The sequence below is a fragment of the Electrona antarctica genome, assembly GCF_951216825.1.
Source record: "Electrona antarctica genome assembly, chromosome: 16".
Taxonomy (NCBI): domain Eukaryota; kingdom Metazoa; phylum Chordata; class Actinopteri; order Myctophiformes; family Myctophidae; genus Electrona; species Electrona antarctica.
Genome location: NC_136797.1, coordinates 32271256 through 32284710, shown reverse-complemented (window position 1 = coordinate 32284710; position 13455 = coordinate 32271256). Strand labels below are relative to the sequence as shown.

General features: G+C 39.8%; 1 protein-coding gene across 3 annotated transcripts in view; it reads left to right on the top strand.

Annotated features, from left to right (window-relative positions):
- The window catches only part of fubp3 (far upstream element (FUSE) binding protein 3), a 33035-nt gene extending 19800 nt beyond the window's left edge, over positions 1-13235 (top strand). The window contains exons 8-19 of one of the 3 annotated variants that reach the window (XM_079524656.1): positions 114-212; positions 665-769; positions 1183-1303; positions 2181-2281; positions 3334-3463; positions 7068-7228; positions 7513-7586; positions 8016-8095; positions 8490-8546; positions 8843-8887; positions 10883-11086; positions 11807-13235. In XM_079524656.1, coding sequence (XP_079380782.1) covers positions 114-212; positions 665-769; positions 1183-1303; positions 2181-2281; positions 3334-3463; positions 7068-7228; positions 7513-7586; positions 8016-8095; positions 8490-8546; positions 8843-8887; positions 10883-11086; positions 11807-11829 — 1200 coding nt within the window. In that variant the 3' untranslated portion in view covers positions 11830-13235. The remainder of the gene's footprint in view (positions 1-113; positions 213-664; positions 770-1182; positions 1304-2180; positions 2282-3333; positions 3464-7067; positions 7229-7512; positions 7587-8015; positions 8096-8489; positions 8547-8842; positions 8888-10882; positions 11087-11806) is intronic. The other 2 variants (XM_079524657.1, XM_079524658.1) reach the window with 2 other exon arrangements.
- Positions 13236-13455: the final 220 nt, after the last annotated feature.

Below are 13455 nucleotides of genomic sequence, written 5' to 3'. Positions count from 1 at the left end.
TAGCAGCACAGCCCTACCCCCACCTCACTAAGTTGTGACTAGCAGCACACCCCCACCACACTAAGTTGTCATATTTACTGTACATTTCTTTCTTTCTGATTTGACGAGTGCAGGAGAGGACAGGAGTACAAATGTTTATGATTCAAAGTGACCCGTTGCCCACTGGAGCTGACAAGCCCCTGAGAATCACCGGGGACCCCTACAAAGTGCAGGTCAGTCATGCAAACCTTGACGTGTGCAAAATGTATTCACAGTTTACTCTCAATATTACACATTGCATGCAGTCTGTTGTGCATGTGAAGACTTGAAAGCCTGTCAAGACGGGCTTTTGGTTTGTCGAGCCTACTGTATGCTTTGGCCTTTAGTCCAGAGGTTCTAAACATGGGTCTGGGAGGGTTTCTTCCAAGTGGTACCTGGCTAGTTGGGAATCAATTGGATCCTGGCAGTTTTGTAACTCCGAGTTTGTTTGTTCCAAGATGTTACTGTGTAGATTGACGTCCCAAAGATTAAAAAATATATATCAACTGGGGGTACTACAATATATCATTAAATATATCAAAAAGGTTGAGAATCACTGACCTAGCCCACAGCAGATCAGTGATTTATTTTCCATTTGTGAATATGTTTTTAATGAAAGAATTCCTGTTTTTCTATTGATCTTCAGCTAGCCCGGGAGTTGGTGGTGAAGCTCATTCGGGACAAAGAACAGACTGATTTTAGAGCTGGCAGAGGAGACTTTGTACCCAAAATGGGTGGAAGCACCTTGGATGTAAGGATCTTATGTTTATCTTTTTATGCAAAACTTTGCACGACGATGTCCCATGCTGAAAATGGCAGATCGGCTATTTTTCGTACTGCGCACTGTCATACGACAAAGTATAAATTACGTTTTACTTACTTAGTTGTGCACACCTGCTACATGTACAGTATAGCAACAACTGAGACACAGAGGTAGCTCCCAGATTGAGGTATAACAACGTATAGGTTGCAACTTGCACCAGGTCTAAATGGCTTAAGAGTGTTATGAAGATTACTGATCTCAGCATGATCTTGAGTAATTTTTCTAATAATGGTAATTATTTAATAACAATAATTATAATAAAGCAAGTCATTTAAAATGCAAAAGTATAATTCTAAATTCTCCATCTAAACAGTTACATTTCTTTCTAAATGACTGTGCAGTCTGTTCTCTCTGCCCAGGTGTCTGTACCAAGATTTGCTGTTGGAATCATTATTGGCAGGAATGGAGAGATGATTAAGAAGATTCAAAATGATGCTGGCGTCAGGATCCAGTTCAGACAAGGTAAAAAAAAAACAGAAAAGGTTTTTCAGTTCTCGACAACCACTGGTCAACCGAATTCCCGCTAGGCACTGCTCACCCCCGGATCATTGCTGCGCACCGCAAGTTTGAGGTCACACGGTCGGATGGTGGCCAAGTTATTCCTGCAACAGTCTTACACGTACACATCAGACACAGGTTTTGTGAATGTATAGATGGATATCACATGGTACAGTCAATATATTGTTAATTGTTATATCAACCCCTTGAGGTGTGATATAACCACATGGAAACTAGCGTCCCTATTCTAGGTAGCTTGGCAAACAGCCAGAGAACATGGTATATCTACAAGTTAACAATGCGTTGAACTTGTGAACTTGTAGATTGGTTATTTTGGGAAAATACATTTGGGAGATGAGGAGGGGAGGAGGAGCTGCTGGTAGAGTATAGGGTTTAAGTGATTAATTACAATGTACTATGGGCTGGAATGAGTTGTTTTTATAAAACTGTTACCAGATATGATGACATATCCAAGTTATATGACTTTTTTGGTAACCATTTCATTACAAGATTAATTTCTAAAAGAAAGCAGTCACAGGCGGTTGTTATGCAACATTCATGTTTAGAATTTTTGCACTTTTCTGCCTCACGAATATTGTTAACTAGCCATCGACATTGAGCAACTGCACAGCCTATATCTTAGCTAACATGTTATCGGAAGCTGTTTTTGTTGGGACATTGTAGGTGAAATAGTAATTGTTTGCAGAACAGCCAAGACTAAAGCTGCAGCCTCTTGCCTCATTCTATACCTCTCGCCTGCTACAAAAAGGCATGTGTGCAATGGTGTGTCAACCAGTCAGGCGGCATGATTTGACCAACTTTTTTTTTAAATGTCTTCCAGATGATGGGGTCAGTACTGAGAGGATTGCCCAGGTGATAGGCCAGCCTGACCACTGCCAGCATGCAGTATGCCTCATCAATGAGCTGGTTCATACAGCACAGGTACTAAAAACATAGTCATTTTACACACATTGTTGGCTGTGGTGGAATGTTAAGTGCTCAGTCTTTAACAAACTCCTGACTGTAGTCTAATAGTTAGGTTGTATGTTAAAATTTGCATTGTAATTGTTTGGCAGCGATATGACCAATACATTTACAAGCTTTATCATATTTTTATATGACACCATGCAAATCATGGCCTGTTTGATTTTACATGTCATAAGTGATTCAGGGGAAAACTTTGATTAGCTGGATAGGTACATTTGCAACTAAAATGTACTACACTAAATGTATGTGATTAATTTGTATGCAAGTACCTTGCTTATTATAAGTCGCTGTGGATGAGAGCTTCTGCTAAATGCCCTAATTGTAGTTGTAAATCACCCTTGTCGGAACCCTGCTGCTACATCAATCTGAGAGTATCACTCACAAACAATATAAGGGAGGAAAGACATGCACATCCACGCCCAAAGTTGGGCAGGTGCTTATCTCAAAAATATAACATGAAAACTAAAAGAGAGAACACTGTTTAGAATCAGTGCTGCTGTGACGTTTCGGGCTCTCGCCCTTTCTCAGACTCCGTCTGAGGAACCTGGGAAGTGGTCCTGGACAGTCGGGTGTCCTTCAAGGCACACATGTTATTGCAGTGATATCACTCCTGTACGTTTGCACACTACAACATCCAGAGGATCAGACACTTCCTCACCAAGGATTCTGCCTACGCTGCCTGTAGATCCTGATCCAAGCTTCTCCTCTCCGGGCTTTACTACTGCCTGTAGATCCTGATCCAAGCTTCTCCTCTCCGGGCTTTACTACTGCCTGTAGATCCTGATCCAAGCTTCTCCTCTCCGGGCTTTACTACTGCACCGCCTTCCTTGGCTGTCTGCCAGAATGCTCTCTCAAACCCCCTAGAAGTTAACTGATCCAGAATCCTTCCCAAAACGTTCTCCACTAGTGGCAATACCGCTTAGTTGTTATGTTAACCCCATTAACAGTCTCTGCAGAGTATCATGTATATTTGCCAAGTGTTTTTCACTATGGATCCCTCTCTACAGGAGCGAGATGGTTTTGGTGGCCTGATTGGACGTAGAGGCCGCAATGACACTAACATGGGAGGGCCTGGGGCAGTGCAAGAAGTGACATATACCGTACCTGCTGACAAGTGTGGCCTAGTGATCGGTAAAGGTGAGGACATTATGTATTCAATTAAACCAGTTGAACTGGTTTCACTAAATAACCTATTGCTGTTGTACACACATTCACTTCAACTTTCTCTGCTGCATATGTGCAGTTGTCTTTGTTGCTAGCTTGAATATAATGGCACACATTTTATTGAAAACAAGATTTGTCTGGTCTTCGGTTGGATTTTGAAGTCGGATGTTGATTAAGTGATGTGAAAGTGTTCAACATCGGTTATTAATCCATTGAGACCTGGAACGCATCCATGTCACGTTAGCGTTTAACCACATTAACCATTAACCCATTTTGGACGGGAACCCCTTTTGGTGTTTTAAACATTATGTTATAATTTAGCTATTGGAAAATAGCAGATCTACAAGCTCATAGCGCGCCACCGAGTGGCGCGCTATGAACTTGTAGGTCTGCTATTTTTTTTAAATCGTTAAAATGTGCCTCAAATCTTTCCGAAAATTGTCATGATTTAGAAAACTTTTTTTTTTTTAATTTCGACGTCAGGCCTGAATGGGTTAACTGATTATGTGATGTCACACCAGAAACAATTGCATAATGCGGACTGCCGTTTTAGTTTGGCTCTAGCTACAGTTTGGATAATCTATTCTGGTCATTGGAAGTTGGATGTCACATAGCCACTAAGCCTCTGCAATGACCTCCTAATGATGGAGTCAGTTGTAGTCTTGGCTGAAATTCATGCTATAATATGACAGCCATGTTACATTATTAATTCCGTTCACACTACCGGAAACAAACAGGCTATGAATCAATTCCAGTGGAATCCAGTGACATGAAGCTACAAACTGACGGCCGCCACTTGTCACTGCGTGACGGGCGTGACGCGCTCCAAAATGAGTTGATTTGGCTTCAACTTGTTCCAGCGCCCCAATGACGTAGTGAAGCATCAATCAATCTTATGTTTTTCTTTCACTATTTCTACTCTTCTTCTCTCTCCCTACAATTCCTGCTCCATTCCGGAAAAATAATACAAACTAATTCTTGCCATTAACCAGTTCCCTGTGCCATTTAACCTGACCCTTTTCATTTACGCAGTGTGGCTTGAGCAACTCTTCAACAGTGACTCGGCAGCAATATAGCTGGCACACACACACTTCTTCTTGGTCATTTTGTAGCTTTTTGTGTGAACGCAGCATTTGAAGGTGGTGACAAAACAACTTTTGATGAAAACAATATTACAGATGCGTTTGATACAGAGAATTTTTGACAAATGTTGCAACATACGTCCTCGTCTAAAGCTAACCATATACAGTGGGAGCAAACTTAAGTATAACATAGTGATGCATCGTAATAGCAAGGTCATTGGATAAAGCTTTTTTGCCTCTCATAACTGAATGCAGTGTGGTTCAAACTGAACAGAAGAAGAGTGCGTGACCAGCACCGCCACCCCAGGCTCATGTATACAGCACAAGTGGCATTCATTGGTTTCACTAAGGGCTTAATGACGGGGATAATGCGTGTAATGTGACATTAATTGTTAAAGGTGCATAATAACAGCCCTCAATCATGTGGAAGGCTGCCTGGCATCTAATGAGGGCCTTTCAGCCCAATAGAGTGCAGCGACGGAATGAAAAGGAGGAATTAGCTTATTGGCTATTCATTCCCACTCTATTGCCAGCTATTTAAAAGTCATTGACCACTGCATTGGAAGAAGGTGTGTGTGATTGTGTGTGTGTGTGTGTGTGTGTGTGTGTGTGTGCGTGCGTGCAGTGGTGGGCGTGGCCCAAGGGGGCCTCTTTACCTATGATAAAAACATGGCAATAGAAATGTCAAGTGTCTTTTGTCCATTTAGTGAGGCCAGGGAAACAAATAAACCTGGGCGTTGCGTCCCCTTCTCAACGCATTACCATATGAAGTGGGCCAATATGGTGGAGATGGCGGTGGGGTCTGGGTCCTGTCAGCAATCCCTTAAAGGATGCAGTGATTAATATCTTTACGATGCCATATGCAGCCCATTTGGCCCTTCTGTTCTGACCCCCCGTACGCACATTCTGCCTGCTGATGAATCAAGCCACCCACCAGCCTGCTGCCCGCTCCAACTTTACTAAAGAGGACTTAGTTCAAACGGCATAACAACCAATTTATATAGACTTATTAGTCCATATGATGTCATATTGCCATTCATAAACATGGAAATCCAGTAGGAGCAATTGTGTCGCAAGTGGGTGAACTTGAATAATTAGTTTCCAGTTAAAATTCACAAGAGTAAGCGTACCCTGAAATAAAATGTCTTATTATCTTGCTGTCTTGGAAAAGCAAAACCAGTCATCCGCAATGGTTTTCTCAAGTTGGACATGATCTCACCCTTTTACTTTTGCTTGTTTTACTAATACTTGTTTGTTAAGAAAACTCCTATGCGCAGTGATTAATAGCAAATCTACAAGCTCACAATGCATCACATGTAAGCTTATCAGCCATTTTTGAAAAGATTTAAATGTTTGACTTGTTAATTTTTTTTAAACTGTTCAAAATATGGATGCGAGCTTTAAAGTGATTAAAAGCCACTTTCATAGCCTCTGTTCTGCATGTTAAAATAAATTCCCCAAGCACATTGAATTAGTTTTGTGTATTCATTTCCCTAGATTCCCAAGAGCTAGTGTCGACATTTTCACATTACAGACACAGCAGCAGCTAACCAGTCTCTTGGTTGTCCCCTAAATGCCGCCACCAGTTGCACTTTTGTCTCCCCTTCTTTTCTCCAGTTCACTAAACCAGTCTCATTAATAAGGCCAGTATTATTTGTCTGCACCAAAGCCTAGTCCATGAAATGAATAGTCAGGGTCTTCATTGCTCTCTGCTGTCTGACTAGAGGAGCTCATAATGGCTTCATTAAGGCAGAAGTTTCATTTGGTTGACAATGGGTTAATGGCCCATGTGCAGTCTATTGGCAGCGAGGAATAGGCTACAGGAGGAGTCGAGGTTTTTTGATGAGCGTTTTCATTGCGAGGTCAGCCGGGGCCATCTTGAGTGTCAGCCACCAGTGAACAAATGTGTAATTGATGTTGGGACAGCCCCGGTGTCCCCCCGGGAAGCACCCTCAGCCTCTTTGTTGAAGCGGGCATGTGGAGGTGGTTGTCTTCTCCGTACTCCCACCCCTCATCACAGAGGACAACACGGAGTCAAGAATGAAAAGGCTAAAAGAGAGACAAACGATATCCCAGAAGGAGGATACGCTTCAATTTTGGCCCTTTTCTCCTGCCTGCAAGGTTTAATTTCTCCCTGCTGGTTTAATTGCTCTCCCCACACGTCGGGAAGCTGGCATCTGATTTGTCAACTTGGGAGAAGGGGGGGATTCCTTTGTCTCTGATTTACATGGATGTTAAGATAGACTGGTGGCAAAGTGTTAGACACATGCTATGATCTTAGAACTGACATGGTGGTGATACTGTGATATCTTATGTCACAAGAGTCAACTCAAAATGGTTCTGATGAAGAGACATGATTCCTAGTAGCCTGATACAAGTAAATCCAAAGGGCATTCCTTGTTTTAACTTTTTGAACTTGGATATCAAATTGAAGCAGTTGCTGCCGTTTCCTTTGTACAATCATTATTTAATGCTTGGTTCTTCCTTTTTTTTAGGTGGAGAGACCATCAAGAGCATAAAAGAACACTCTCGTGCCCACGTGGAGCTACAGAGAAACCCGCCACCCAACACTGACCCCAATGTACGCATCTTCTCCCTCAGAGGAACCCCTGAGCAGTTGGAGAAGGCCCGTCAGCTGATCGATGAGAGAGTTGGGGTAGGTGGTCCGGGGTCTGGCCCCTTATGGTACCCCCCAAAACGCTATTGTCTGGGCTAATATTCATGAGTGCACATGTCACTGTGGGGAGCTGCTGGGGTGAGCTTGGTTCCTGTGGTCCTAGCAGCCAGCAGGATGTCACCAAGGGTTAAACATGAAGAATCCATCAAATGGACTTAATGGAGTGCATCAGTGGCCAGCCCTGCCCTCTGACCTTGCCTGTTGGCTCCTTTAACCACAAGTGTGGTCTCTCACTTGATTCCTCTTCCCTTTCTCTGCTTTAGGCCCCGATAATGGGGAGCAACAGCAATTTTGGTCTGAATCCTGTCACCCAAGGACCAACTACTCCTCCTCATCAGTAAGAAGCTTTTCTAAACTTGTTTGCCCCTTCACCGTACCTTGTTTACATCAGCTTTTAAATGGATCTGCTAAGTCGGACATTAAGTGCTTCATGAATACGTTCTTTTGAATTAACACTCTTAAGCCCTATATTTTTTCCTAGGATGAAAATGGTTTATCTGTAAGCTCACAACGACTTGCGATGCAAAGCATTGTGAACTTGGAGATTGTCTGTGTCATCTGACATAATATAGGGCTTAAGTGATTGCCTAAAATGGCATCCCCAAAATAAGGATGCCGGCGTTTTAAATTAATCTTATAATAAGATGTTAAGTGCTTCATGAATGGGTTAATTTAAGTTATATTTATATTACAAATTTCACCATTTACATGAGTTTTAAAATGGCTTCAATTCACATCTGCATGTTTCTTTCTGTTCTTCTTGTAGTGGGCCTCAGACATTAATGACTGGAGGAATGGGTACAACATTTCAGATATGGCAGCCTCAACAAGGACAACAGGACCACAGTGAGTGATTTACAAAGGAGTTGGGGAAATATTATTGAAGACCTACTCAATGGGATCAAGTCCATCTACATTATACGTTATATGTCTTTCTGAGCAAGGAAAACTTTGTAATTGGGAACTAATTTAATAACTAGTAACATTTATTGTGAATTTATTACATTTGACAGACTGGGGTAGTTTCTCACATTCCCTGTGGCCAGCTATATCTTCTTTGAATGCATAAGAGAGGTGGTTCTCAAAATGAGCTCTTCATGAAAGTTGTCAGGAAAGAAATGAGCCAGTAGAAGATCAAGTTGTAAGGGCTGGTGGTAATCGAAAACAAGGATCCCTGTCTGGATGGTAATCTGCAACCCAACGCATGAGGCCATCATGTAGTATCTGTGTCTGGTTTCAGGTCACAATACACCCCATGTGAAACGGATGGACTGGATGGAGTATTTAAAAAAGCTAGGCAAGTGTCATTTAGGGATATCACAAAGGGCATCGGTGCCGTTTATCTGCAGTATGCTTACTTGCTCTTTCACCTTGTTCTTTGGTGGTAGCTTATCTTGTTTGTCCTTCTCTTAATTGGTTCACAGTGTCTTATAGTACAAACTTTTGCATTTACTCTATGTAACCATTTATTATCTTAACTTTTCATCACAAGACTTTTAATAGATGATGATAAATGAATTAAATATTGGCCAAAGTAACGTGCATTATGGTTTTCTAAATTTAATCTGAAATGATGCTTCTGTTTGCTTACAGGACAGCATACAGGACAGCATAACCCTGAATACAAAAAGGGCTGGGGTGAGTAACATTACTCAGAGGTGCCTACTTGCTACGTTTTATCCATAGCAGCTATGGAATTTGACCCTCTGCTATGGTGTTGTAGAGCAGGGGTTCTCAACCCGTGGGTCGCGACCCCTCGGGGGGTCGCCAAATTATTTTAGGGGGTCCCCAAATTATTTTCAAAAAAATAAAAATATTAATAATTTTATTTTCACTTTTTTTCAAAAATAGCAGAACTACAAGCTCGTAGCGCGCCACTCGGTGGCGCGCTATGAGCTTGTAGATCTGCTATTTTTCAATAGCTAAATTATAACAATGCTTAAAACACCAAAAGGGGTTCCCGCCCAAAATGGTTTAAGGTTATTGTAGCAGTCAATTTATATTGGCGTTCGGGAGGGGGCGGGGCGGGGGTCCCGAGACATTGCCAAAGCATTTCCGGGGGTCCCCGGCCAAAAACGTTGAGAACCCCTGCTGTAGAGAACATCACAAATTAGTTTTCCTGGTTTTCACCCCTTGACATATCAGCCCAATACAGTAGGAAATAGGAATGTTTAAGTTATGCATCATGAGACGTTTTTTATTTATTCAGTCTTGAGCACAAAGACCTCACAAAAGCATACCATCTGGTCCCTAAATAAACAATTAACAACTACAGGTAATGTCACACACAGATCATGTAGTCACAGCCATACACCGTCATGATCACTGTGTCCTACTTATACTATAGTAAAGTAAGTTAAAAAGCGGTCATTATTATTTGGTCTTGCCAACATCCGATGTGCACTTTCATAATCTCAGAATATTTTCGTGCAGCTGTGACCACCCTACCTAGTACCTATGACCTATTTTGATATACCAGGTATTTGTAGTTGATCCCCCAAGAGACATAATCTTGGTGAAATGGGTAACTGTGTCCAATCAGTTCCCTATATATTCTATTACTTTTCCCCTGAATCTATAGATGGACTAATTCACACTCTCAAAGTATGTCAAAATCTCCCCGGTTTTGCCTTTCCAACATAAATTATAGTGTTGTATGCCCATCGTATTGAGTTTAGAGGGAGTATAATCAAATCTGTGAATTAACTTATATTGAGTAAATTTCCCTCTGACTTCCCTTATGTTTCCCATTATAGAGGGTATGCACATGCATACAGTGAGTGGAAAGTGTGTTTAATGTCGTTTAATGTTCTTTAAGGCAATCGGATAGGTCTTTTCTGTTTGGATGTATGGGCTGTCAAGGCCAGAAAGTAGTTTTTTAACACTCTGTAGGCATTCCCGCATAACTTCTGGGTATAATGATGTCACGCGCGTACCCTCTATTTTCTATTATTGTCATCCATTCGTCCTCACTTAATTCACATGCTAGATCCCTCTGCCATATGATCCTAAGATTGTTACAGATATCCTTTTTCAGCCCACTAAAGTCTTTTAGGCAATTCCTAAAACTCATCAAATGAGAAGTTGAGGTAGACATAACGAGCCATACTGTAAGTGTGAGAATTTACTGTAATAATGGCGACTGTGTTTTTCTCCTATCTGTACATGTAGAAGCATTAACAATTATTCTCCTCACAGAGATACAGAACGTATATTATTTTCGACAAATAGTGGAAGTCAAGCAATGTAAAGACGTTTGACTCAGGACAGGGAAATTGCCAGTCACTCGGTTACTTAGAAACTCACAATCTTAAAATGGTAATGACATGTATTTTGCTAGTATGCCCAAAGCAAATATGTTTTGCAAGCTGTCAGCTGTAAGAACTGAGTGCGCATTTACAGACTATTGGTAAATTTTGTTACTCCAAAGAAGATCTAACCACTTTCAACCTGGTGTTTGAAATTGGCAAATCTTCAAGTTCACAACACGTCGATGCAAAGCACTGTGAGATTGTAGATGGGTTGTTTTCACTGCTCACCGTATGGCGAAGTAGAGTATATAGAGCTTCAGTAGTTGTCTCCTTAACACCTCATATGTCTTTTGACGCTCTTATCCATGTCTCGTTCTTCCAGACCAGGAAGCGTCTCCTCGCTCCATCCAACAACACACTTATATGGTTCCCCCTGGCCAAACGGCGGCTCCCAGCTCCCAGCAGTACACCTCTGAGTTTCAGGTCTCGGCTAGCGACGTGTGGAATGAGTGGGATCACATATTCACGCCAATGACCCTCCAGTCTGTAGTGGGGTGTGCAGCAGACCTTGGCCCCTGGCCTGCAGGTGAGAACCCAGTGGTGGAAAAAGTACTCAAATGTTTTACTTAAGTAAACGGTATCAGTACTGTAAAGTAAAAGTCTGGAATAAAAAATGTACTTGAGTAAAAGTACAAAAGTAGCCTATTGGTATCAAAATGTTAGCTAAAGTACCAAAAGTAGAAAGTACCCATATCCTCATACCCATTTCACAAGTTTTCAAATGTAGGCTATAAATTGTATACAAACATTTTATAAATGGCAGATCTACAAGCTTACAATGTGTTTCATCACTGCAAAATTCATTGTATAAGCTTGTAGATCGGCAATTTTCAAATGGCCGAAATGTATACTTCATAGGGCTGAAGAAGTGGGTAATGTATGTTTTGTAATAATCAAAATCTACAAAGTAGTTTCAAATATTTGTAGTGGAGTAAAAGTATAATATTTGCCTCTGAGATGTAGTGGAGTAGAAGTAAAAGTACTAAAATTGGAAATACTCAAGTACAATGTCGACGTATTTTTACATCACTGAAGTACAGTGCTCGAGTAAATGTACTTAGTTACTTTTCACTACTGTGAGAACCCATATACAGCACCCAAAGGAGGAAATGTCACAGTTGATTAAACGTATCTTGGAAGTTCAACAATATAAATCGAGTGATTGAACTTTCGTGAAAAGGCACTGATGCAGATAATAGGACTGTGAATAGTTATTGCTTACAAACTATGACCTTTGTTTTTACAGCATCACGAGAGGATTCCCTTTAAGACTTTTCAGTCACTGAAAGGATGGGGAAACAAAACCTTTAATAACAGGGGTTTCTAGATTTGCAACGCCTTGAAGAATTTTGTTAGTGAGAAACACTAGCTTTAGAATGACTTATAAGAATATTTCTAAATCAGGAACAATTTATTTGTTACTAAATACTTACGTATACTGTTATTTTGAATAAACTATATCTGGGATCCCTTTTGGACTATAGAGACCTGTTTTGTTTTATATATTTACTTTGTGATTCAGATTTAATCGCCAAAATGAACCCAGGAGATGTAACATTTCAGAAAATGAAATATAATCTATTTTTTCTAGTTCTGTTGCAATAAAATTGTTAATGGGCTTAGCGGTCTTGAATATATTTTTGTTTTGTTATGTCATAAGATGTTTAAAGAATGTGTACAATTGTTTGCTTTCTTTCCTTTTACATAAATCAGTGAAATGAAACTGTGATGTTTTGTTACAGGAAATGTATTTTTTTGTTACAAAGTAATAGGAGTGGCTGTCAGCAAATGACATTCACTTCCAAATGTAATTCCTGTGCTTTGTATTGTTTTTCATTGTCATTGTATTGTACTCTGGTTTAAAAAAAAAAAAGGTGCAATATCTTATTTCATTTTTGAAACAAAGATGGGTTCTATATTTTGAAAGATTTTTAACTTGTAGTTTTAATTATTTTCTTTTTAATATGGAAATGTAATGGATAATTTATTTCACTGATATACGACTTAGGGGGATGTTGTTCAGTTATTGTTGTTTTTTGTTTTTTTGCCTTTGCTATTGTAAAACATGTATATATGCTCAGATACTTGACAAAAATAGTTTATTTAAATATATCTATATCTATAACTGTATATAGATATAGATATATAGAGCGAGATATATAATTGAATCAAAGATTTTTTTTTTCCATGGAGTCATTATCACAGGAAAACTGTCCCTCTTTTATTTTTTCATACTGAAATTGTTCAAAGTTTGTGAATGTGTAATATGAAATTTGATGTTGCATCTTGCTATGGACAAAAATAAGAAATTATAGGATTTTGTGTATTTTATGTACCTTAACTATTCAAGACTGCTAAGCCTTTGGAAGTGTACCTGTGTGATGATTAATTGTAGTGTTTTTGTTTTGTTTTATACAGTATATACAAATGAATGAGCATTTAATTTGGAAAACCCCATTCACCTCGTTTCCACTGTGCACTCAAAGAGTTGGACCCAGTCCAGTGCTAATAACTCATTTATTTTTATTTTTACTTTGTGTGATCTAATGCATTCATTGTGACAGAAATTATTATAGTATTAACTTAATTTCCTAATGAAAAGGGATATAATTATGGTGTTTTCTTGTTTTCCCCTCATGTGTACAGTTAAACATGTATTAAAAACTTCAAGACTACTTTTTATTGTCGACTGTTAAACTGATGCCCAGCCCATATCTATCAGAGTGGCTTATATGTTCCAAGTCTCATTCCAATAACAAGTGTTAATTATGCTGATTTAGTTTTACATTTGAAAGTTTACCTCAGACTTCTATAGTATATTGTACAAATTATGTTCTAAACTTATAGGGATATGCTGTAGGTCCAACTGTATGTTTTCATGTTTTATGAACAGAA